This window comes from Anoplopoma fimbria, chromosome 24, assembly GCF_027596085.1.
Source record: "Anoplopoma fimbria isolate UVic2021 breed Golden Eagle Sablefish chromosome 24, Afim_UVic_2022, whole genome shotgun sequence".
Lineage (NCBI taxonomy): Eukaryota > Metazoa > Chordata > Actinopteri > Perciformes > Anoplopomatidae > Anoplopoma > Anoplopoma fimbria.
Genome location: NC_072472.1, coordinates 51,696 through 79,116, shown reverse-complemented (window position 1 = coordinate 79,116; position 27,421 = coordinate 51,696). Strand labels below are relative to the sequence as shown.

Below are 27,421 nucleotides of genomic sequence, written 5' to 3'. Positions count from 1 at the left end.
TATTGGTTATTGATGATTTGTTATTGATTATTGATTATTGATTAGTGGTTATTGGTTATTGATTATTGATTAGTGGTTATTGATTAGTGGTTATTGGTTATTGATTATTGATTAGTGGTTATTGATTGTTGGTTATTGATTAGTGGTTATTGATTATTGATTAGTGGTTATTGATTATTGGTTATTGATTATTGATTAGTGGTTATTGATTGTTGGTTATTGATTATTGATTAGTGGTTATTGATTGTTGGTTATTGATTATTGATTAGTGGTTATTGATTGTTGGTTATTGGTTATTGATTATTGATTATTGATTATTGATTATTGATTATTGATTATTGATTAGTGGTTATTGATTGTTGGTTATTGGTTATTTATTATTGATTAGTGGTTATTGATGATTTGTTATTGATTAGTGGTTATTGATTATTGGTTATTGATGATTTGTTATTGATTATTGATTAGTGGTTATTGGTTATTGATTATTGATTATTGATTATTGGTTATTGATTATTGGTTATTGGTTATTGATTATTGATTAGTGGTTATTGATTGTTGGTTATTGATTATTGGTTATTGATCATTGGTTATTGATTATTGATTAGTGGTTATTGATTGTTGGTTATTGATTGTTGATTAGTGGTTATTGATTATTGGTTATTGATTATTGATTAGTGGTTATTGATTGTTGGTTATTCAATTCAATTCAATTCAATTCAGTTTATTTTGTATAGCCCAGAATCACAAATTACAAATTTGCCTCAGAGGGCTTTACAATCTGTGCACATGTCCTTCCCTCACATCCTCTGTCCTTACACCCTCACTCCTCTGTCCTTCCCTCACATCCTCTGTCCTTAGACCCTCACATCCTCTGTCCTTACCCTCCTCTCTGTCCTTCCCTCACATCGGCACAGGAAAAACTCCCCTAAAAACCCCTTTAACAGGGAGAAAAAAAGAAGAAACCTCTGGGAGAACGACAGAGGAGGGATCCTTCTCCCAGGATGGACAGAATGCAATAGATGTCATGTGTACAGAATGAGCAGCATAACAGTTCTTAGATACAACACATTCAATGTATATGACATAAATGATTCATATAATAAGACTACTTATAATAACAGCAGCAATTATTACAGTAGAATTATAGCCATGAAAATAGGAATAGTAATGTGATTAATAATAATAATGGAAGTAGCAGTGGGTGTCAGTCGGCTCACAGCAGGAGGCACGACTACGGTCCAGGTACCACAACGATTCATGGAAACCTGCAGAACGAGAAAGCAAAAGGGCTTCAGGGTGGAAGTAAAGCTAAAATGCTTAATGGTACAGGTAATAGTAATAGTAATGTGACTAGTAATAATAATAATGGTGGTAGCAGTCGGTGTCAGCAGGGCCGTAGCAGGATGCACGACCACGGTCCAGGTACAGCCACGATTTATAGAAGCCGGCGAAGCGAGAAAGCACAAAGACTCCAGGGTAGAAGCAAGTCAATAAGCGTAATAGTACAGGCAATAATAATAGTAATGTGACTAATAATGATAGTGGTAGTAGTAGTGGGTGTCAGCAGGGCCTCAGTAGGTGGCACGATGACAGTCCAAATATAACCCCGATTCCTGGGAACCTGCGAGGCGAGAAAGCACAAGAACTCCGGGGAAGAAGCAAAATCAGTAATGTGCATGAATAGGAGATTAATACATGAAGAAGGAGGGAGAAGAAGAGAGAGAGAGGAGCTCAGCGTATCCTAGGTAGTCCCCCGGCTGTCTAGGCATATAGCAGCATATCTAGGGGCTGGACCAAGGCCAACCTGAACCAGCCCTAACTATAGACCTGAACCAGTCCTAACTATAAGCGCTATCAAAAAGGAAGGTCTTAAGCCTGCTCTTGAAAGTGGTGAGTGTGTCTGCCCCCCGGACTGAAACTGGAACCTGGTTCCACAGAAGAGGAGCCTGATAACTGAAGGCTCTGGCTCCCATCCTACTTTTATATACTCTAGGAACCACAAGTAACCCTGCATTGATGGAGCGCAGCTCTCTAGTTGGGTAATATGGAACTATAAGTTCCTTAAGATAAGACGGTGCCTGGCCAGTTAGAGCTTTGTAGGTATGTAAAAGAATTTTAAATTCTATTCTTGATTTAACAGGGAGCCAGTGCAGTTATTGATGATTTGTTATTGATTATTGATTAGTGGTTATTGATTGTTGGTTATTGGTTATTGATTATTGATTAGTGGTTATTGATTGTTGGTTATTGATTGTTGGTTATTGATTATTTGTTATTGATTATTTGTTATTGATTATTTGTTATTGATTATTGATTAGTGGTTATTGATTGTTGTTATTGGTTATTGATTATTGATTAGTGGTTATTGATTGTTGGTTATTGATTATTTGTTATTGATTATTGATTAGTGGTTATTGATTGTTGGTTATTGATTATTTGTTATTGATTATTTGTTATTGATTGTTGATTGTTGATTGTTGGTTATTGGTTATTGGTTATTGATTATTGATTATTGTTATTGGTTATTGAAGACATGGACACAGGTCAGATAATGGTGATCCTCTTCATGTTGAGATGATCTGGAGGCCTCAGCTGGAGTGGATGAGAGGACGGCATCGACCCACCGGCAGGATCCGCTACAGAGTTTCTGAACTCTGAAAACGTTGGAGCTCATTTTCTAATCGCTTCATTTTTTTTTTAAGCTGGCATTAGCATCATAGCTTGGCTAATGTTAGCATTTAGCAGCCAGTAGCCAGTCTGAGGAAGTGTAGGGGCAGGTTTTTTCGCAAGGCATCCTGGGTAGTCTCTCCCGCACATGAGCAGAACGGATCGGGTCCTGACAGGAAGAGCGCGTGATTAAACCACAGACGCCATATGAGAGGTGGACGTTGTCATGGTGACGTCACCCGTTGGTTTGACGACTGATGAAGCCTGGAGTTTGCCGAGTTTGCCGTCGCCATCTATTTATCAACCAGTGGACAGGAAGTGACCATATATGGAGTGAGGAGGAGTGACGTAGAGACGCCGTATACGTCTCTGGTGTGGACCTGTCAATCAGTGTGTAGCCCCGCCCTAAAGCATCCCCTGCTTTATGGTCTGTTTGACTCTAAATGGAGCATCATTTACTAAATGAACATCATGCTGTATTGAAGAAGACTTGAAACTAGAGATTGAGACCATAAACTCATGTTTACAATGTTTACTGAGGGAATAAATCAAGAGAGAAGTAGAGTCATTTTCTCATAGACTTCTGTTGATGTCTGTTATCACACATGTCTGTCTGTTATCATACATGTCTGTTATCACACATGTCTGTTATCATACATGCCTGTTATCACACGTCTGTTATCATACATGTCTGTTATCATACATGTCTGTTATCACACGTCTGTTATCACACATGTCTGTCTGTTATCACACATGTCTGTCTGTTATCATACATGTCTGTTATCACACGTCAGTTTTCACACATGTCTGTCTGTTATCATACATGTCATGACGTCAGACGCACATCACTCAGAGAGAGTGTTGATATAAACAACAACATTAGACTATCACTAAAGCAGACATCTGATTAAATTAGACCATCACTAAAGCAGACATCTGACTGGGACTCAATTAAAACATTACTCATAAAGTCACAGAGATAAGATAAGATAAGATAATCCTTTATTAGTCCCGCAGCGGGGAAATTTGCAGGCTTACAGCAGCATAGAGTAAAGTGCACACAAGAGACATAGTAAAAGAAAGACAAGATAAAAAAAAATAAAAAAATGAAAAATAAAAAAAACAAGTATTATAAATAAACAATAAGAAACAGTAGAAAAACAACAATAACTGAAATATTATATTTACAGACAGAAAAACTATTTTAACTATTATTGCACAGTGTAATGTATTGCACAGGTCTCTATTGTCATGTTATTATGTTTTTATTGTCCTGTGGTCATGTGGTCTGCTGGGAGCAGAGCTGGTTGTGCAGCCTGACAGCAGCAGGAAGGAAGGACCTGCGGTACCTCTCCTTCACCACCGGGGGTGAAGCAGCCGGTGGTGAAGGAGCTGCACAGAGCTGCCAGGGCGTCCTGCATGGGGTGAGAGGTGTTGTTCATCAGGGATGACAGTTTAACCATCATCCTCCTGTCTCCCACCACCTCCACCGTATCCAGTGGACACCCAGCACACTGCTGGCCTTCCTGACAAGCTTGTTCAGTCTCTTCTTGTCGGCTGCTGAGATGCTGCTGCTCCAGCAGACCACTGCATAGAAGATGGCTGATGCCACCACAGAGTTGAAAAAGGTCCTCAGGAGTGCTCCCTGCACTCCTGAGGCATTTGAATGATTAGTCCAGTCCAGTTTATTGTTCAGGTGAACACCCAGGTACTTATAAGATTGCACAATCTCAATGTCCTGTCCCTGGATGTTCACTGGTTCCGGAGGACAGTGTTTACCCCGGCGGAAGTCCACCACCAGCTCTTTGGTTTCACCAGAGTTGATCTGGAGGCGGTTCCGCCGGCACCATCCTATGAAGTCCTGGTTCAGTTCTCTGTATTCCCTCTCATCGCCGGCGGAGATGAGGCCGACGATGCAGAGTCATCAGAGAACTTTAGCAGGTGGCAGGTAGCAGAGTTATATTTGAAGTCCGATGTGTAGATGGAGAAGAGGAATGGAGCCAGAACGGTTCCTTGTGGGGCCCCCGTGCTGCAGGACACCAGGTCTGACTCACACTCCCGTATCTTCACATACTGTGGACGGTTGGTGAGGTAGTCCAGTATCCATGCAGTGAGGTGGTGGTCCACCCCGGTCTGCTCCAGCTTGTCCCTCAGAAGCAAAGGCTGGATGGTGTTGAAGGCACTGGAGAAGTCGAAGAACATGACTCTCACAGTGCTTCCAGCCTTTTCCAGGTGAGAAAGGCATCTTTGTAGCAGGTAGATGACAGCGTCATCCACCCCGATGCCAGATTGGTAGGCGAACTGAAGAGGGTCCAAAGATGAGATCACCAGGGGGCGGAGATGCCCAAGGACCAGCCGCTCCAGGGTCTTCATCAGGTGGGATGTTAAAGCCACCGGCCTGAAGCTGCTGAAGTCCTTGGCCCCCGGGGTCTTTGGGACTGGTACCACGCAGGACGTCTTCCATAGCTGTGGTACCCTCCCCAGCTTCAAGCTCAAGTTAAAGACGTGCTCCACTATCCTGCACAGCTGGTCTGCGCAGGATCTGAGGAGCCTTGAGCTGATGCCGTCCGGACCCGTGGCTTTTCTCACCTTTATTCTCTTCAGTTCTTTTCTCACCTGGTTAATTGAGAGGGACAAGTTGGGGGAAGGGGGCTGTGTGCTGTAGGTTGTTGGGTGGGGGTGGGGTGTTGGAGGAGTGCAGTGTTTGAGGAGTGTGGAGGGGAGCCGAGTGTTGTGGAAAAGGGGGTGGAGGAGAAGGAAGAAGAGGGGGGTAATCCACAGGGGGTGCAGACGATGGGGGCTGCAGCGGCAGGGAGGTCTGGGTGGGGGGAGGGGTGGGTGGCTGATCAAATCTGTTAAAGAATGAGTTCAGATCATTCACCCACTGTTGGTCCCCCACAGGCTGCTGGTTGGGCCCCTTGTGGCCAGACATGGCCTTGAGGCTCTTCCAGACTCCGCTGATGTTGTTCTGCTGCAGCTGATCCTCCATCTTCGTCCTGTAGACATTTTTCCCTTCCCTGATCTTCCTCCTCAGCTCCCTCTGCACAGTCCTCAGCTCCTCCTTGTTTCCTGATCTAAAAACCCTCTTCTTCTCCTTGAGGAGGGTCTTTATATCCGGATTGATCCAGGGTTTGCTGTTGTTATCATTCACAAACACAGAGTTACACCATCTATCATTAACAAACACTGAGTTACACCATCTATCATTAACAAACACTGAGTTACACCATCTATCATTAACAAACACTGAGTTACACCATCTATCATTAACAAACACTGAGTTACACCATCTATCATTAACAAACACTGAGTTACACCATCTATCATTAACAAACACTGCCAGACCTCCTCCCTTCCTCTTACCCTCTCTGTCGTCCTGTCTGCCCGGATGATGTGGAACCCGTCCAGTGCAGCGTTGGTGTCCGGAGTCAGCTCCGTGAGCCATGTCTCCATTAACACCATGACGTCACACTCCCGGTACTCCCTCTGATGTCTCCATTAACACCATGACGTCACACTCCCGGTACTCCCTCTGATGTCTCCATTAACACCATGACGTCACACTCCCGGTACTCCCTCTGATGTCTCCATTAACACCATGACGTCACACTCCCGGTACTCCCTCTGATGTCTCCATTAACACCATGACGTCACACTCCCGGTACTCCCTCTGATGTCTCCATTAACACCATGATGTCTCCATGTCTCCATTAACACCATGACGTCACACTCCCGGTACTCCCTCTGATGTCTCCATTAACACCATGACGTCACATGTCTCCATTAACACCATGACGTACTCCCTCTGATGTCTCCATTAACACCATGACGTCACACTCCCATGACGTCACACTCCCGGTACTCCCTCTGATGTCTCCATTAACACCATGACGTCACACTCCCGGTACTCCCTCTGATGTCTCCATTAACACCATGACGTCACACTCCCGGTACTCCCTCTGATGGAGAGTCGGTGCTGATAACTGTTGAGATGAGATGGAAACAGAAGGTTTGATTAGTTTTATTGATAAACACATTTATGAAACACAGGGACATATTTATAATGTTAAAAACTGTGGAATGGTCTGTAGTGAATGTTTATCTCACACATTATAAATATGATGACCATATACGTCATCACATTATGAATATGATGTCCATATACGTCATCACATTATGAATATGATGTCCATATACGTCTTCACATTATGAATATGATGTCCATATACGTCTTCACATTATAAATATGATGTCCATATACGTCATCACATTATGAATATGATGTCCATATACGTCATCACATTATGAATATGATGTCCATATACGTCATCACATTATAAATATTATAAATATGATGTCTGTATATGTCCATATACGAATATGATGTCCATATACGTCATCACATTATAAATATTATAAATATGATGACCATATACGTCATCACATTATAAATATGATGTCCATATACGTCATCACATTATGAATATTATAAATATGATGTCCATATACGTCATCACATTATAAATATGATGTCCATATACGTCATCACATTATAAATATGATGTCCATATACGTCATCACATTATGAATATGATGACCATATACGTCATCACATTATAAATATGATGTCCATATACGTCTTCACATTATAAATATGATGACCATATACGTCTTCACATTATGAATATGATGTCCATATACGTCTTCACATTATGAATATGATGTCCATATACGTCATCACATTATGAATATGATGTCCATATACGTCATCACATTATGAATATGATGTCCATATACGTCTTCACATTATGAATATGATGTCCATATACGTCTTCACATTATGAATATGATGTCCATATACGTCATCACATTATGAATATGATGTCCATATACGTCTTCACATTATGAATATGATGTCCATATACGTCTTCACATTATGAATATGATGTCCATATACGTCATCACATTATGAATATGATGTCCATATACGTCATCACATTATAAATATGATGACATAGCTCAGACTGCATCCAGAGACGGTTAAACGTCATTAAAGGTCAATGACAACATAAACTCAACATAAACTCAACATAAAGTCAATGACAACATAAAGTCAATGACAACATAAACTCAACATAAAGTCAATGACAACATAAACTCAACATAAAGTCAATGACAACATAAACACGTGTGTGACAACATAAACTCAACATAAGACAACATAAACACGTGTGTGTGACGGAGCCGAAGCAGGAAGTTCAGGACGGAACCATCTCGCTCTCTGCTCGTCTCTGCTGAGAGTCGCACATGCGCAGTGCGGTCGGACGGGCTAGCGGCAGGCAGGCTAACCGGTGTTAGCAGCAGGTAAAGTACATGTTTCTATGCTAATCTCCTTAACCGCCACACTGATGACGTCACACCGACCTGTGACGTAGCAGACGGCTGACAACATCACCACAGCCCGGAGCTGTCTGTTAGCTTAGCTGTTAGCTACCTGTTAGCTTAGCTGTTAGCAGTTAGCTACCTGTTAGCTGTTAGCAGTTAGCTACCTGTTAGCTGTTAGCTACCTGTTAGCAGTTAGCTTAGCTGTTCATTAGCTTCGTCACAGAGGAACCAAACAAACTATGAATGGTTCTATGAATGGTTCTTTATATGGTTCTTTAAAGGAACAAAACAAACGGTTGGGTTCTTTAAAGGGTTCTATAAAGGGTTCTTTAAAGGAACAAACTGTTGGGTTCTTTAAAGGAACAAACTGTTGGGTTCTTTAAAGGGTTCTATAGAGGGTTCTTTATATGGTTCTATAAATGGTTCTATGAATGGTTCTATAAATGGTTCTTTAAAGGGTTCTATAGAGGGTTCTTTATATGGTTCTTTAAAGGAACAAAACAAACTGTTGGGTTCTTTAAAGGGTTCTATAAAGGGTTCTTTAAAGGAACAAACTGTTGGGTTCTTTAAAGGGTTCTATAAATGGTTCTTTAAAGGGTTCTATAAATGGTTATTTAAAGGGTTCTATAGAGGGTTCTTTATATGGTTCTTTAAAGGAACAAAACAAACTTGGGTTCTATAAATGGTTCTATAAAGGGTTCTTTAAAGGAACAAAACAAACTGTTGGGTTCTTTAAATGGTTCTTTAAATGGTTCTTTAAAGGGTTCTATAGAGGGTTCTTTATATGGTTCTTTAAAGGAACAAAACAAACTGTTGGGTTCTATAAAGGGTTCTTTAAAGGGTTCTTTAAAGGAACAAAATAAACTGTTGGGTTCTTTAAAGGGTTCTATAAAGGGTTCTTTAAAGGAACAAACTGTTGGGTTCTTTAAATGGTTCTATAAAGGGTTCTTTAAAGGGTTGTATAAAGGGTTCTTTAAATGGTTCTTTAAAGGGTTCTTTCAAGGGTTCTATAGAGGGTTCTTTGTATGGTTATTTAAAGGAAGAAAACAAACTGTTGTGTTGTATAAAGGGTTCTTTAAAGGGTTCTATAAAGGGTTATTTAAAGGAACCAAACAAACTGTTGGGTTCTATAAAGGAACAAAACAAACTGTTGGGTTATTTAAAGCAACAAAACAAACTGTTGGGTTCTTTAAAGGGTTCTTTAAAGGAAGAAAACAAACTGTTGGGTTCTTTAAATGGTTCTTTAATGGAACAAAACAAACTGTTGGGTTCTTTAAAGGAAGAAAACAAACTGTTGGGTTCTTTAAAGGAACAAAATAAACTGTTGGGTTCTTTAAAGCAACAAAACAAACTGTTGGGTTCTTTAAAGGGTTCTTTAAAGGAACAAAACAAACTGTTGGGTTCTTTAAATGGTTCTTTAAAGGAACAAAACAAACTGTTGGGTTCTTTAAAGCAACAAAACAAATGTTGGGTTCTTTAAATGGTTCTTTAATGGAACAAAACAAACTGTTGGGTTCTTTAAATGGTTCTTTAAAGGAAGAAAACAAACTGTTGGGTTCTTTAAAGGTTCTTTAAAGGGTTCTTTAAAGGAACCAAACAAACTGTTGGGTTCTTTAAAGGGTTTTTTAAAGGAACAAAACAAACTGTTGGGTTCTTTAAAGGAACAAAACAAACTGTTGGGTTCTTTAAATGGTTCTATAAAGGAACAAAACAAACTGTTGGGTTCTTTAAATGGTTCTATAAAGGAACAAAACAAACTGTTGGGTTCTTTAAATGGTTCTATAAAGGAACAAAACAAACTGTTGGGTTCTTTAAATGGTTCTATAAAGGAACAAAACAAACTGTTGGGTTCTTTAAAGGAACATAACATTCACACAATAACTAATAAATCACTTTGTGTATCAGAGCTTCAACATGAGCAGCCAAGGGGCTGGAAAACCCCGAGAACAGGAGGAGAAGGAGCAGGAGGAGAACTTCTACGACTGCCAAGAGACCCTGGAGCCTCCAGGCCGAAGAGTGGAGGAGGAGGAGGAGGAGGAGGAGGAGGAGGAGGAGGAGGAGGAGGAGGAGGAGGAGCACACCCAACAGGACTTTGACTTTAAAACTGACGGACTGACTGACAGAAGAGACGACACAGAGAGAGAGGGAGGAGGGAGAAGACAGCAGGAGGAGCAGGGCGACAGGCTGCGGGAGGAGGAGGAGCAGGGCGACAGGCTGCGGGAGGAGGAGGAGCAGGGCGACAGGCTGCGGGAGGAGGAGGAGCAGGGCGACAGGCTGCGGGAGGAGGAGGAGCAGGGCGACAGGCTGCGGGAGGAGGAGCAGGGCGACAGGCTGCGGGAGGAGGAGGAGCAGGGCGACAGGCTGCGGGAGGAGGAGGAGCAGGGCGACAGGCTGCGGGAGGAGGAGGAGCAGGGCGACAGGCTGCGGGAGGAGGAGGAGGAGCAGGGCGACAGGCTGCGGGAGGAGGAGCAGGGCGACAGGCTGCGGGAGGAGGAGGAGCAGGGCGACAGGCTGCGGGAGGAGGAGGAGCAGGGCGACAGGCTGCGGGAGGAGGAGGAGCAGGGCGACAGGCTGCGGGAGGAGGAGGAGCAGGGCGACAGGCTGCGGGAGGATTCAGATCCAGAGATAAAGGAGGAGAACAGCCAGGAGGTGGAGTTTGACGATGACTACTTGAAGGAAGTGGAGAAGGAGCTGACAGAGGAGGAGAAAGAGGTGAATCCTGTTTAACCCTAACAGAGGAGGTGAGGGTGTAAGGACAGAGGAGGTGAGGGTGTAAGGACAGAGGAGGTGAGGGTCTAAGGACAGAGGAGGTGAGGGTGTAAGGACAGAGGAGGTGAGGGTCTAAGGACAGAGGAGGTGAGGGTTTAAGGACAGAGGAGGTGAGGGTCTAAGGACAGAGGAGGTGAGGGTTTAAGGACAGAGGATGTGAGGGTGTAAGGACAGAGGAGGTGAGGGTTTAAGGACAGAGGAGGTGAGGGTTTAAGGACAGAGGATGTGAGGGTTTAAGGACAGAGGATGTGAGGGTGTAAGGACAGAGGATGTGAGGGTGTAAGGACAGAGGATGAGGGTGACAGAGGAGGTGAGGGTCTAAGGACAGAGGAGGTGAGGGTGTAAGGACAGAGGAGGTGAGGGTCTAAGGACAGAGGAGGTGAGGGTGACAGGGATGTGTAAGGACAGAGGAGGTGAGGGTCTAAGGACAGAGGATGTGAGGGTCTAAGGACAGAGGATGTGAGGGTCTAAGGACAGAGGATGTGAGGGTCTAAGGACAGAGGATGTGAGGGTGTAAGGACAGAGGATGTGAGGGTCTAAGGACAGAGGATGTGAGGGTCTAAGGACAGAGGAGGTGAGGGTCTAAGGACAGAGGATGTGAGGGTCTAAGGACAGAGGATGTGAGGGTCTAAGGACAGAGGAGGTGAGGGTCTAAGGACAGAGGATGTGAGGGTCTAAGGACAGAGGAGGTGAGGGTCTAAGGACAGAGGAGGTGAGGGTGAGGGTCTAAGGACAGAGGAGGTGAGGGTCTAAGGACAGAGGAGGTGAGGGTCTAAGGACAGAGGAGGTGAGGGTCTAAGGACAGAGGAGGTGAGGGTCTAAGGACAGAGGAGGTGAGGGTCTAAGGACAGAGGAGGTGAGGGTCTAAGGACAGAGGAGGTGAGGGTGTAAGGACAGAGGAGGTGAGGGTCTAAGGACAGAGGAGGTGAGGGTCTAAGGACAGAGGAGGTGAGGGTGTAAGGACAGAGGAGGTGAGGGTCTAAGGACAGAGGAGGTGAGGGTCTAAGGACAGAGGAGGTGAGGTGAAGGACAGAGGAGGTGAGGGTCTAAGGACAGAGGAGGTGAGGGTGTAAGGACAGAGGAGGTGAGGGTCTAAGGACAGAGGAGGTGAGGGTCTAAGGACAGATATTAAAACCTTCTTTTTTCTTTCAGAGTCGACGGCAGCAAAGTTTGACCTTGAAGGAAAAAGGCAACAGCCAGTTTAAAGCTGGAGGTGAGTGACATCATCGTCACCTTGTCCTTCACAAACCAGTTCAAACCGGTTCTAACCGGTTCTAACCAGTTCTAACCGGTTCTAACCGGTTCTAACACATCTCTCTGCAGACTGGCTGGACGCCGAGCTGAGCTACACCGACGCCTTGGTTCTATGTCCCGTTTGTTTCAGCCGAGAGAGAGCCGTGCTGTTCTCCAACAGAGCTGCTGCAAGACTGCACCTGGTACCTACACGCTAACAGCACGCTAACAGCACGCTAACAACATGCTAACAACATGCTAACAACATGCTAACAGCATGCTAACAACATGCTAACAACATGCTAACAACATGCTAACAACATGCTAACAACATGCTACATGTTAGGCTATCAACACTGGCCAACAACACAATAACAAGATGCTAAGAAGATGCTAACAGCATGCTAACAACATGCTACAACATGCTAAGAAGATGCTAACAGCATGCTAACAACATGCTACATGTTAGGCTATCAACACTGGCCAACAACACAATAACAATATGCTAAGAAGATGCTAACAGCATGCTAACAACATGCTACAACATGCTAACAGCATGCTAACAACATGCTACATGTTAGGCTATCAACACTGGCCAACAACACAATAACAATATGCTAAGAAGATGCTAACAGCATGCTAACAACATGCTACATGTTAGGCTATCAACACTGGCCAACAACACAATAACAAGATGCTAACAGCATGCTAACACAGAAGCCAACAGCCTGCTACCACAGAGGCTAACAGCATGCTAACACAGATGCTAACAGAGTCTGTGTCTCTCTGTCAGGATCTGAAGGATAAGGCGATCTCGGACTGCTCCAGAGGTGAGTGATGACATCACTCTTCACCTGTACAGCAGGTCATTGATTGATCTCTTCATTGATTGGTTGATGCGTTGCTGTAGCGATAGAGCTGAATCCAGAATATGTGCGGGCGTTGCTAAGGAGGGCGGAGCTTTACGAGCAGACGGAGAAGCTGGACGAGGCTCTGGAGGACTACAAGAAGGTTCTGGACCTGGACCCGACCCAGACCAGTGCCAGACAGGCCTGCATGGTGAGTTCACTGACCCGACCCAGACCAGAACCAGACAGGCCTGCATGGTGAGTTCACTGACCCGACCCAGACCAGAACCAGAACCAGACGGGCCTGCATGGTGAGTTCACTGACCCGACCCAGACCAGAACCAGAACCAGACAGGCCTGCATGGTGAGTTCACTGACCTGACCCAGACCAGAACCAGACGGGCCTGCATGGTGAGTTCACTGACCCGACCCAGACCAGAACCAGAACCAGACAGGCCTGCATGGTGAGTTCACTGACCTGACCCAGACCAGAACCAGACGGGCCTGCATGGTGAGTCCACTGACCCGACCCAGACCAGAACCAGACGGGCCTGCATGGTGAGTCCACTGACCCGACCCAGTGGGTTCTGCAGGGTGGAGTCAATGATACTTTAAGATCTTTTACTCCAGTAAAAGTATTTCATTTTCCTGTTTGGTGGTTTTATTATATTTCATCTACTCATAAATAAAAGTATCAGAGTAGAAAGTACTAACACAAGAGTACTGAAGTACTTCTAACCCTTAGTTACTTTCAATCAGTGATGAACAACATGTAACCTGTCTCTCTCTTCTGTCCACCTGTCTGTCTGTCCCTACCTGTCTGTCGCTACCTGTCTGTCCCTACCTGTCTGTCACTACCTGTCTGTCTGTCCCTACCTGTCTGTCCCTACCTACCTGTCTGTCTGTCTGTCTGTCTCTACCTGTCTGTCTGTCCCTACCTGTCTGTCTGTCCCTACCTGTCTGTCGCCACCTGTCTGTCGCCACCTGTCTGTCCCTACCTGTCTGTCCCTACCTACCTGTCTGTCTGTCCCTACCTGTCTGTCTCTACCTGTCTGTCGCTACCTGTCTGTCTTTACCTGTCTGTCCCTACCTGTCTGTCCCTACCTACCTGTCTGTCCCTACCTACCTGTCTGTCCCTACCTGTCTGTCCCTACCTGTCTGTCTTTACCTGTCTGTCTTTACCTGTCTGTCCCTACCTGTCTGTCTGTCCCTACCTACCTGTCTGTCCCTACCTGTCTGTCTGTCTCTACCTGTCTGTCTCTCAGAGGTTGCCTCAGCAGATTCAGGAGAGAAATGAGAAGTTGAAGGAGGAGATGATGAGTACGTACTGCACTTGAACACACCACGTTGAGGAACAGTCCACTTCATGTTTCATTAAATCATCAATAAGAAAGTCCTGACCTCTGACCCCTGACCTCTGACCCCTGCTGCAGGTAAGCTGAAGGACCTGGGGAACCTGGTCCTGAGACCGTTTGGACTTTCCACCAACAACTTCCAGGTGAACCAGGACGCCGACTCCGGCTCCTACTCCATCAACTTCATCCAGAACCCCAACAACAACAACAGATGACATCATCCAGGACAGGGATGACCTCACAGAGACCCACCGGTTATTCTCTGGTATCCATGATTACCGCACTGCAGAGGACCAATCAGATCACTGGAAACATTGTGGCGTCATTCCTGCAGGATCCTGACTCAATAATAAAGATCATTAGAAAACTGTTTAAATAAAGTTTGTTTGATTCCGGTCATGGCCTCGGTAGTCATGGCGACATCAAATCAGGAAGCAGGTTTAAAAACAAATGTCAAACTTATACCAAACAATGAATAAAAGAGGAATGAAAGGCTTTTATTTTGGTAAACAGTGAAATTATTGGATATATATGTATATATACACATATATATGTATATGTACACATATATATGTATATGTACATATATATGTGTATATATACACATATATGTATTTAAATATACATGTTCTTATATATGAATATCTATGTATATATGTTTTTATATATATACATATATGTATATAAATATATATATGTATATATGTTTTTATATATGTATATAAAATGTTTTTATATATACATATATGTAAATAAATATGTATATACATAATGGTTTTATATATACATGTATGTATATAAATATATATATATAATGTTTTATATATATACATATATGTATATAAATATACATATGTGTATATATAATGTTTTTATATAGACATATAAGTATTTAAATATATATATACATTTATGTATATATAATGTTTTTATATATACATATATATTTATATACATATATGTATATATATATAATGTTTTTATATATATATATATATGTATATAAATATACATATATGTTTTTATATATATATATATGTTTTTATATATATACATATATGTATATAAATATACATATGTGTATATATAATGTTTTTATATATACATATATGTATTTAAATATATATATATAATGTTTTTGTATATATGAATATATAATGTTTTTATATATATACATATATGTATATAAATATATATATGTTTTTATATGTATACACATGTATATAAATATACATATGTGTATATATAATGTCTTTATATATACATATATATAATGTTTTTATATATATACATATATGTATATAAATATATATATGAATATATAATGTTTTTATATATATACATATATGTATATAAATATATATATGAATATATAATGTTTTTATATATGAATTGTAGCTTGCTGGGTAAACAGAAGGTGGCGGTAATGCACCGATAGGCTGGATGACAACTTCCGTAAAACGAGAAGAAGAAGAAAAAGAAACGGAAGCTAACACTCTCGCACATGCGCAGTGTGTCTACCGTTCAGCGCTGGAGAAGATGGCGGCGCCCATAGACCTGGAGCTGAAGAAGGTAAGATGAGATGAGATGAGATGAGATAACTCTTTATTAGGAGGTGACTATGAACGAGGAACAGCTCGTGAGCTACCTGATACTGTGACCTGCTCACGTGCTCTGTGTTCACCCACGAGCCCGGGGATCGAACCCACGACACACCGTTTACCTACCGGTCTGTTAGCAACGCTGCAGCTAGCACCGCAGCTAGCACCGCAGCTAGCATGTGTATATACATATATATGTGTATATATTTATATATGTATATATATATATATATGTGTATATATATATACACATATATATATATATATATATATATATATATATATATATATATATATATATATATATATATATATATATATATATATATATATATATATATATATATATATATATATATATATATGTATATATACATATATATGTATATATATATATATATATATATATGTATATATATATATATATGTATATATATGTATATATATATATATATATATCTATATACATGTATATGTATATATATGTGTATATGTATATATACATATATATGTATATATATATACATATATGTATATATATATATATATATATATATATATATATATGTATATATATATATGTATGTATATGTATATATATATACATGTATATGTATATACATGTATATGTATATATATATGTATATATGTATATACGTGTATATATATATATATGTATATATATATATATATATATATATATATATGGCGATGTATATATCTCGTGTATATATATGTATGTGTATATATATGTATCAACATGTATATATGTATGTATATATGTGTATATATATAAATATATATATAACATTGTGTGAGATACGTATATGTTTATATATGTATATATGTGTATATATATATACATATACGTATATGTATGTATATGTATGTGCACGATATGGGCAAAATATGATATCCTGATATATGTATATATCTCGATTTTCGATATGTATATGTGTGATATATATATACAGATACGTATATGTTTATATATGTATATATGTGTATATATATATACATATACGTATATGTATGTATGTATGTATATATGTGTATATATGTGTATGTGTTCAGCATTAAAGGTTCATATTAGCATACAGCAATACTACAGTAAATACATGTTCAACATTAATCCTTTCACCTGTTGTGTTTCATAAAGAGTACAACGCTTCTGTTTCAACCAACGCAGACATTCAAAGTCGATTGAGGTTTAATTGAGCTAGGTCGTCATATTTTAGGATGTCATCACCCTAAAATATTAATAACATCCTGGAATACATTCGAAGTTGTCATCAGAGTGATGCCTCTCTCTTGTAGACCTTCTCTGAGCTGCAGGTGAAGGTTGTTCAGGTGTTTTTCATCAGAGTGATGCCTCTCTCTTGTAGACCTTCTCTGAGCTGCAGGTGAAGGTTGTTCAGGTGTTTTTCATCAGAGTGATGCCTCTCTCTTGTAGACCTTCTCTGAGCTGCAGGTGAAGGTTGTTCAGGTGTTTTTCATCAGAGTGATGCCTCTCTCTTGTAGGCCTTCTCTGAGCTGCAGGTGAAGATGATCGACACGCAGCAGAAGGTGAAGTTGGCCGACCTGCAGATCGATCAGCTGACTCGGGTCCAGAAACATGCTAAGCTAACTCACGCTGAGATCGCTACGCTGTCGGACAACACGCGACTCTACGAGGGAGTCGGACGCATGTGAGTCTCCAGAACCAGCAGGCTCTTAGCTCACCTGGACAGGTGACACACATCAGTTAAAGATGCTAGGCCAAACAATCAGTATCTCAAAGCTTATATTCCATATCATTCACACACTGACGACAGGGCTACCATGCAAGGTGCCAGCTGCCCATCAGACTCTAACATTCAGTCCAGTCCACACCGATGGAAAAGTGCCGGGTATCGAACCGCCAATCCTCTGATTGGAGAACTACCCTGCTCTCCACTGCGCCACAGCCGATATCTAGATTTCACACAGAGTGGTGTGTCTTATTCACAACGTCATCTTTGGCAGACTGAAATCTACAAGCATACAAAGATTTTCTATATTTTGATCAAAAACAATCTTTCAGTTTAATGTCAACATTGAAGTGAACCTTATTTTAGAGGTTTTCATCTGCAGCTGATCTGTGTTTCAGGTTCATCCTTCAGTCCAAAGAGGAAATCAACAACCAGCTGACGGACAAACAGAAAACAGCTGACGAGAAGATCAAAGAGCTCGAGGTACTGATACTTTATACACACTGAGATACACGATAAATACACGATGAATACACGCTGAATACACACTGAGATACACGATAAATACACGCTGAGATACATGATAAATACACGCTGAGATATACGATAAATACACGCTGAATACACGCTGAATACACGCTGAGATACACGATAAATACACGATAAATACACGGTGAGATACATGATAAATACACGCTGAGATACATGATAAATACACGCTGAGATACATGATAAATCCACGATAAATACATGGTGAGATACATGATAAATACACGCTGAGATACATGATAAATACACGCTGAGATACATGATAAATACACGATAAATCCATGGTGAGATACATGATAAATACACGCTGAGATACATGATAAATACACGCTGAGATACATGATAAATACACGCTGAGATACATGATAAATACACGCTGAGATACATGATAAATACACGCTGAGATACACGTTAAATACATGAGGTCACTAAGTGTCGTCAGTGTTTCTTTGTCCTGTGATGTCAGTGGTCTGACTGTTTTTTTTGGGGTTTTTTTCAGCAAAAGAAGGTGTACCTTGAACGCAGCGTAAAAGAAGCTGAAGACAACATCAGAGAGATGCTGCTCTCCAGAAGAGCTCAGTAATAAAAAATCAATAAGATACTTCATCAATAACACACATGTGCTCATGTCAGTAAATGTCTTCTAGTTGTTCCTATTAAAATGTTGAACCGGTCTGTTTCTGGGTTTTATTACTACAGAGTGAGACTTCTTTATTTTACCTGAGAACGTGATCAGAGTGAGACCTCTTTATTGGTTTAAGGTTTTGGATCAATACATTTGATCACCACGGAAGGAGAGAGGAAACAGGAGGGAGGAGAGGAGACAGGAGGGAGGAGAGGAAACAGGAGGGAGGAGAGGAGACAGGAAACAGGAGGGAGGAGACAGGAGGGAGGAGAGGAGAGAGGAAACGGGAGGGAGGAGAGGAGACAGGAAACGGGAGGGAGGAGACAGGAGGGAGGAGAGGAGACAGGAAACAGGAGGGAGGAGAGGAAACAGGAGGGAGGAGAGGAGACAGGAAACAGGAGGGAGGAGACAGGAGTGCAGCTAGTGTTCAGTGGTCAAGAGTTTGAGGTGCAGAGAGCGATGAAGAGGACTCATCTGAGCGAAATGGAATACACATTAAAAGCAGCAGTGAGGTTAGCACAGGTTAGCTTCTTTAGCTTTCTAAAGGGACACGGGGTCAAAGGTCAGAGTATAGAACATGGAGGATAGCACGGAGGTTCCCGCAGTGCGCCGTGTGTTTCTACGGGTTTTAGTGGTTATGGGTCCTGAGAGACTAGGGATGTACACTGGTAGAGGATCTGTCAGAACCCGGTCCGTTCTGCGCATGTGCGTACTTATTCCATGTCATTAAAAAAATATATCAACTTCGCCGGCACGCAATGAATCTTGGGATATGTTGCATATGTTGGTTATATTGCATATATTGCATATGTTGGATATGTTGGGCCGTGAAGGATCCATCAGTTGTATCCTCAGAATCTGGGAAAAGAAGGCTGCATTAGTGAGTCTTTGAAACGGTCTACAAATGAAGCCTCTGAAGGATGCAGCCTCTGAAGGATGAAGTCTCTGAAGGATATTATACTATAAGATACTTAAATCTGTAACAATACTTCATTATATTATTATTATATTCCTTTATTGATCCCCATGGGGGAAATTCAAGTGTTGCAGCAGCTCAACTACACAGAAACAGATAATAAATACACATATTATACAATAAAATAAAAATAGAATAAAATAAAAAATAAGAATACAAATAAAAAATGTACAGTATATCCACATGGGGGGCTGGTCAGCATGATGACAGACTGTGGTCTCTGCTGTTGTTGTACAGTCTGATGGCAGTGGGCACAAATTAGTCTGAAGCTCCGTCCTGCTCTTTGGCAGAATCAGCCGATGGCTGAAAGAGCTGCCCAGCTGCCACAGTTCCTCATGGAGAGGGTGAGAGGGATTGTCCAGGATGGCTCTGAGTGTGACCTTCATCCTCCTCTCACCCACTGACTCCAGACTGTCCAGCTCCAGACCACCACAGAGCTGGCTCTCCTCACCAGCTTGTTGAGTTTGTTGGCATCTCCAGTCCTGATGCCACCACCCCAGCACACCACAGCGAAGAAGAGGGCACTGGCTACCACAGACTGGTAGAAGAAGAGGGCACTGGCTACCACAGACTGGTAGAAGAAGAGAAGAAGAGGGCACTGGCTACCACAGACTGGTAGAAGAAGAGGGCACTGGCTACCACAGACTGGTAGAAGAAGAGGGCACTGGCTACCACAGACTGGTAGAAGAAGAGGGCACTGGTTACCACAGACTGGTAGAAGAAGAGGGCACTGGCTACCACAGACTGGTAGAAGAAGAGGGCACTGGCTACCACAGACTGGTAGAAGAAGAGGGCACTGGCTACCACAGACTGGTAGAAGAAGAGGGCACTGGTTACCACAGACTGGTAGAAGAAGAGGGCACTGGTTACCACAGACTGGTAGAAGAAGAGGGCACTGGCTACCACAGACTGGTAGAAGAAGAGGGCACTGGCTACCACAGACTGGTAGAAGAAGAGGGCACTGGTTACCACAGACTGGTAGAAGAAGAGAAGAACCACAGACTGGTAGAAGAAGAGGGCACTGGCTACCACAGACTGGTAGAAGAAGAGGGCACTGGCTACCACAGACTGGTAGAAGAAGAGGGCACTGGCTACCACAGACTGGTAGAAGAAGAGGGCACTGGCTACCACAGACTGGTAGAAGAAGAGGGCACTGGCTACCACAGACTGGTAGAAGAAGAAGGGCACTGGCTACCACAGACTGGTAGAAGAAGACTGGTAGAAGAAGAGGGCACTGGTTACCACTGGTAGAAGAAGAGGGCAGACTGGTAGAAGAAGAGGGCACTGGCTACCACAGACTGGTAGAAGAAGAGGGCACTGGTTACCACAGACTGGTAGAAGAAGAGGGCACTGGTTACCACAGACTGGTAGAAGAAGAGGGCACTGGCTACCACAGACTGGTAGAAGAAGAGGGCACTGGCTACCACAGACTGGTAGAAGAAGAGAAGAAGAAGAAGGGGCACTGGTTACCACAGACTAGTAGAAGAAGAGGGCGCTGGCTACCACAGACTGGTAGAAGAAGAGGGCACTGGTTACCACTGACTGGTAGAAGAAGAGGGCACTGGTTACCACAGACTGGTAGAAGAAGAGGGCGCTGGCTACCACAGACTGGTAGAAGAAGAGGCTACCACAGACTGGTAGAAGAAGAGGGCGCTGGCTACCACAGACTGGTAGAAGAAGAGAAGAAGATGACGCTGGCTACCACAGACTGGTAGAATGCCTTGAGCAGTTTATTGCACACATTGAAGGACCTCAGCCTCCTCAGGAAGAACAGCCTGTCTGTCCTTTCCTGTAGAGGGCAGTGTTGTGTGTCCAGTCCAGTTTATTGTTGATCTGCACCCCAAGGTGCTTGTAGGACTCAACCCTCTCCACCCCCCCCTCCCTGAATGAAAACAGCTTCTGTTGCTCTGGTAGTCCACCACAAGCTCCTTGGTCTTGCTGATGTTGAGCTTCAGGTGGTTGATATTTAAATCTATAACAATACTTCATATATTATATCATACTATAAGATACTTAAATCTGTAACAATACTTCATATATAATACTATAAGATACTTAAATCTGTAACAATACTTCATATATTATATAATACTATAAGATACTTAAATCTATAACAATACTTCATATATTATATAATACTATAAGATACTTAAATCTGTAACAATACTTCATATATTATATAATACTATAAGATACATATATTATTGCTGCCTTACTGTCTGTCTCTCTCTCTGTCTGCCTGTCTCTCTGCCTGTCTGTCTGTCTCTCTGCCTGTCTGTCTCTTTGTCTGTCTGTCTCTCTGCCTGTGTCTTTGTCTGTCTGTCTGTCTGTCTGCCTGTCTCTCTGTCTGTCTGTCTCTCTGCCTGTCTGTCTCTCAGCTGCAGGGAAGTCCACCTTCGTGCGTCTCCTTCAGGGGGAGTCAGAGGACTGGGAGGTGATTCCTGAACCCATCGGGAAATGGTGCAACGTCCAGAATGACAGTAATGCCTCATTCTCAATGAAGCTGCCACAGAGAAAGCATCGTGTCCGAGCACCTTTATTGATTTCTCCCCTTTTCAGGGTGTAACATTTATACCTGTGTGTATGTGTGTTTACCTGTGTATGTGTGTTTACCTGTGTATGTGTGTTTACCTGTGTATACCTGTGTGTATGTGTGTTTACCTGTGTATGTGTGTTTACCTGTGTATGTGTGTATACCTGTGTGTATGTGTGTTTACCTGTGTATGTGTGTTTACCTGTGTATGTGTGTTTACCTGTGTATACCTGTGTGTATGTGTGTTTACCTGTGTATGTGTGTTTACCTGTGTATGTGTGTTTACCTGTGTGAATGTGTGTTTACCTGTGTATGTGTGTATACCTGTGTGTATGTGTGTTTACCTGTGTATACCTGTGTGTATGTGTGTTTACCTGTGTATGTGTGTTTACCTGTGTGTATGTGTGTTTACCTGTGTATACCTGTGTGAATGTGTGTTTACCTGTGTATGTGTGTATACCTGTGTGTTTACCTGTGTGTATGTGTGTTTACCTGTGTATGTGTGTATACCTGTGTGTATGTGTGTTTACCTGTGTGTTTGTGTGTTTACCTGTGTATACCTGTGTGAATGTGTGTTTACCTGTGTATGTGTGTTTACCTGTGTATACCTGTGTGTATGTGTGTTTACCTGTGTATGTGTGTTTACCTGTGTGTATGTGTGTTTACCTGTGTATACCTGTGTGAATGTGTGTTTACCTGTGTATGTGTGTATACCTGTGTGTATGTGTGTTTACCTGTGTATACCTGTGTATGTGTGTTTACCTGTGTATACCTGTGTATGTGTGTTTACCTGTGTATACATGTGTGTATGTGTGTTTACCTGTGTATACCTGTGTGAATGTGTGTTTACCTGTGTATACCTGTGTATGTGTGTTTACCTGTGTGTATGTGTGTTTACCTGTGTATACCTGTGTATGTGTGTTTACCTGTGTGTATGTGTGTTTACCTGTGTGTATGTGTGTTTACCTGTGTATGTATGTGTGTTTACCTGTGTATGTGTGTTAACCTGTGTATACCTGTGTATGTGTGTTTACCTGTGTGTATGTGTGTTTGCAGGAGTTGAGTTCCTCTCAGAAGAGTGGAGGAAACCTGCTTCAGATGTTATATGATAAACCAAGCCGCTGGTCCTACACCTTCCAGGTAACTACTTTAGACCCCGCCTACTCATGTGCTGAAGATAAGCAGCAGGTAAAGCAGTTTCACAAACATTTACCTGTCTGTCTGTCTGTCTGTCTCTGTCTGTCTCTTTATGTCTGTCTGTCAGAGTTATGTGTGTCTCAGCAGAGTTCGATCTCAGCTTCAGTCTCCGCCAGTCAAACTTCAGCAGGTTGAAAACCCCGTCCAGTTCTATGAACGCTCTGTCTACTCAAGCAGGTAACTATACACACACACCTGGGACAGGTGACTATATACACACACCTGGGACAGGTGACTATATACACACACCTGGGACAGGTGACTATATACACACACCTGAGACAGGTGACTATATACACACACCTGGGACAGGTGACTATATACACACACCTGGGACAGGTGACTATATACACACACCTGGGACAGGTGACTATATACACACACCTGAGACAGGTGACTATATACACACACCTGGGACAGGTGACTATATACACACACCTGGGACAGGTGACTATATACACACACCTGAGACAGGTGACTATATACACACACCTGGGACAGGTGACTATATACACACACCTGGGACAGGTGACTATATACACACAGGTGACTATATACACACACCTGGGACAGGTGACTATATACACACACCTGAGACAGGTGACTATATACACACACCTGAGACAGGTGACTATATACACACCTGAGACAGGTGACTATATACACACACCTGAGACAGGTGACTATACACAGACAGGTGACACCTGAGACAGGTGACTATATACACACACCTGAGACAGGTGACTATACACACACACCTGAGACAGGTGACTATATACACACACCTGAGACAGGTGACTATACACACACACCTGAGACAGGTGACTATACAGACAGGTGACACACACACCTGAGACAGGTGACTATATACACACACCTGAGACAGGTGACTATATACACACACCTGAGACAGGTGACTATATACACACACCTGAGACAGGTGACTATATACACACACCTGAGACAGGTGACTATACACACACACCTGAGACAGGTGACTATATACACACACCTGAGACAGGTGACTATATACACACACCTGAGACAGATGACTATATACACACACCTGAGACAGGTGACTATAGACACACCTGAGACAGTGTTTAAAAATGTGATGTGCGTGTTGTGTAAACTGTAAATAATGAGAAGGGTCTTCAGAATCTATTATTGTTTGCGTAACATTCAGGCAGCAGAGTGTCCAGTAGTAACCCGGTGTACTGTGTGTTCTGTGTGTTCTGTGTGTTCTGTGTGTTCTGTGTGTACAGGTACGTGTTTGCGTCCAACCTGTTTGAGTGTGGTAACCTGACGGAGACAGAGTGGAGCGTTTATCAGGACTATCACACCTGGTTACTGAACCAGTTTGAACCCGACATCGCCCTTGACGCCATCATCTACCTGAGAGCTCAGCCACAGGTAATGGTTAGGGGTTGTCATAACTATAGACCTGAACCAGTCCTAACTATAGACCTGAACCAGTCCTAACTATAAACCTGAACCAGTCCTAACTATAGACCTGGTTCCACAGAAGAGGAGCCTGATAACTGAAGGCTCTGGCTCCCATCCTACTTTTATCTCCTCTAGGAACCACAAGTAACCCTGCATTGATGGAGCGCAGCTCTCTAGTTGGGTAATATGGAACTATAAGTTCCTTAAGATAAGACGGTGCCTGGCCAGTTAGAGCTTTGTAGGTGAGTAAAATAATTTTAAATTCTATTCTTGATTTAACAGGGAGCCAGTGCAGAGAAGCTAATACTGGAGTAATATGATCTCTTTGCTTAGTTTTTGTTAGAACACGTGCTGCAGCATTCTGGATCAACTGTAGAGATTTAAGAGACCTATTAGAGCAGCCTGATAATAAGGAGTTACAGTAATCTAGTCTAGAGGTAACAAATGCATGAACTAGTTTTTCTGCTTTGAGACAGGATTTGACTGATTTTCGCAATGTTACGTAAATGAATAAAGGCTGTCCTTGAGATCTGTTTTATATAAGAGTTAAAGGACAGATCCTGATCAAAGATAACTCTGAGGCGTTCATGTTCCTCTCTCTCTCTGTACGTTCCAGCGCTGCGTTCATGTTCCTCTCTCTCTCTGTACGTTCCAGCGCTGTATGCAGCGTCTGCTCCATCGAGGCAGAGAGGAGGAACAGGGGATTCCTCTGGAGTATCTCGAACAACTTCACTCTAAACATGAAGCCTGGCTGCTGAACAGGAACCTCAGGTGTGTGTGTGTGTGTGTGTGTGTGTGTGTGTGTGTGTGTGTGTGTGTGTGTGTGTGTGTGTGTGTGTGTCTGTGTGTGCCTGTGTGTCTGTGTCTGTGTGTGCCTGTGTGTCTGTGTGTGCCTGTGTGTCTGTGTGTGTGTGTGTGTGTGTGTGTCTGTGTGTGCCTGTGCCTGTGTGTGTGTGTGTGTGTGTGTGTGTGTGTGTGTGTGTGTGTGTGTGTGTGTGTGTGTGTCTGTGTGTGCTGTGTGTCTGTGTGTGTGTGTCTGTGTGTCTGTGTGTCTGTGTGTGTGTGTGTCTGTGTGTCTGTGTGTGTGTGTCTGTGTCTGTGTCTGTGTGTGTGTGTGTCTGTGTCTGTGTGTGTGTCTGTGTGTGTGTGTGCCTCTGTGTCTGTGTGTGTGTGTGTGTACTTTGATTTCAACCAAACTGTAGCTTTTATCAGCGGTGCGTTCAGGGTCTGTGTTTGTTCAGGTTGGACTTTCAGTACCTGAATGAACTTCCTGTTCTCGTTCTGGATGTCAAGGACGACTTCAAGAACGATCGCATCAAACGGGAAGCCATGATGGACAAGGTTCATGTTCATCTGAGTTCTACTGAGTTCTACTGAGTTCTACTGAGTTCTACTGTTCCCTCTGATCTGATCTGGAGTCTGTTTCCTCCTGCAGGTCCGAGAGTTCCTCACGTCGCTGTAGACCTTCACCCGGTTTCACTCTGTCAACGTTCCTCTGACTGAATATTTAACTTTGTCTGGATGAGTTATGGTTCCGTTCGTAACGCAGAACTCCAAGTTTAGCTGCAGAGCTGTACTCTTTTTACTGTGTGTGTGTGTGTGTGTGTGTGTGTGTGTGTGTGTGTGTGTGTGTGTGTGTGTGTGTGTGTGTGTGTGTGTGCTTCATGTATTTACTTGAAGTACTTTGACATTTATACTTCAGTCTCTACTCTGAGGTAAAACCTGTAAAAATACTTGTTTGTCTGAACAGTGAGGTCTCAGTGAACACGATGCGTTCAGGAACTCACGGCGCTTTTCTATGCTGGAATAAAGAAACTCCCACTGACTGTGTGTTGTTTTTTTAAACTGAAGACTTTATTTGTTTATATTTAGTCAGTGAGAAACATGAAGTTGAAGATGGAAGATAAAAACACTTTGAAGATGTTTTAATTTAAACCAGTAAATGACTGGATTAAGATTAGAGATGAGATTATTTCACTTCACTCTCATTTTGTGAGGAAAGAACCTTTTTAAATCAGGAAGTGAAGAACCTGAAATAAACTGTACATCCCGTGATATGACGTCACGGTAACGTGATCCGTCCCATTCAACCCTTCAGTCCCAGTCTTGCTCACTGGAGCCAGGTGACCTCAGACCAGTCCTGAGTTATGGTTTAAGGTTTAGGGGGAACCGGGACCTAAATGAACAGTGATTCTACGTTTTATTGATAACAACCAACAGGTGGCGCCGCTGAAACGTGAAGTTCATATTGATCAACATGAAAACAGGAACCAAAGAAACATCAGTGACACAAAACTACATTTGTCTGTTAAGATAAGATACTCCTTTTTCTTTTCCTCTTAAATCAGATTTTGTGTTTCAGTGAGACTTAAAAAAACACTCACACTATATCCATTTCTATATATATATATACAGCGGGTAAAATAAGTATAGAACACGTCACCATTTTTCTCAGTAAATATATTTCTAAAGGTGCTATTGACATGACATTTTCACCAGATGTCGGC

The 27,421-nt window shown here is 42.4% G+C and overlaps 3 protein-coding genes across 4 annotated transcripts; all 3 read left to right on the top strand.

Moving 5' to 3' along the window:
- The first annotated feature begins 7,932 nt into the window (after nt 1-7,932).
- Nucleotides 7,933-14,746, top strand: ttc1 (tetratricopeptide repeat domain 1). Of its 2 annotated transcripts, none has more exons than XR_008532392.1 (9): nt 7,933-8,031; nt 9,958-10,068; nt 10,099-10,764; nt 11,974-12,034; nt 12,145-12,257; nt 12,848-12,884; nt 13,005-13,113; nt 14,168-14,222; nt 14,336-14,363. XR_008532392.1 is itself a non-coding variant. In XM_054625726.1 (9 exons), exons 2-9 carry the CDS (start codon nt 9,967-9,969, stop codon nt 14,470-14,472), a joined length of 1,320 nt encoding a protein of 439 aa, XP_054481701.1. In that variant the 5' UTR covers nt 7,933-8,031; nt 9,958-9,966; the 3' UTR covers nt 14,473-14,746. The 2 variants fall into 2 exon arrangements, 1 of the variants encoding a protein (XP_054481701.1); XM_054625726.1 differs by having other exon boundaries at nt 12,965-13,113; nt 14,336-14,746.
- Nucleotides 14,747-15,721: 975 nt separating this feature from the next.
- pfdn1 (prefoldin subunit 1) lies at nt 15,722-18,810 on the top strand. Its single transcript, XM_054625729.1, has 4 exons — nt 15,722-15,829; nt 17,380-17,546; nt 17,987-18,071; nt 18,637-18,810. The coding sequence occupies exons 1-4, from the start codon at nt 15,797-15,799 to the stop codon at nt 18,718-18,720; spliced, it is 369 nt and encodes a 122-aa protein (XP_054481704.1). The 5' UTR covers nt 15,722-15,796; the 3' UTR covers nt 18,721-18,810.
- A 3,386-nt stretch (nt 18,811-22,196) lies between these two features.
- LOC129113442 (deoxycytidine kinase 2-like) lies at nt 22,197-26,728 on the top strand. The gene is made up of 7 exons (XM_054625727.1): nt 22,197-22,218; nt 23,328-23,411; nt 23,536-23,645; nt 24,734-24,881; nt 25,570-25,685; nt 26,156-26,255; nt 26,350-26,728. The coding sequence occupies exons 1-7, from the start codon at nt 22,213-22,215 to the stop codon at nt 26,374-26,376; spliced, it is 591 nt and encodes a 196-aa protein (XP_054481702.1). The 5' UTR covers nt 22,197-22,212; the 3' UTR covers nt 26,377-26,728.
- The last annotated feature ends 693 nt before the right edge of the window (nt 26,729-27,421 follow it).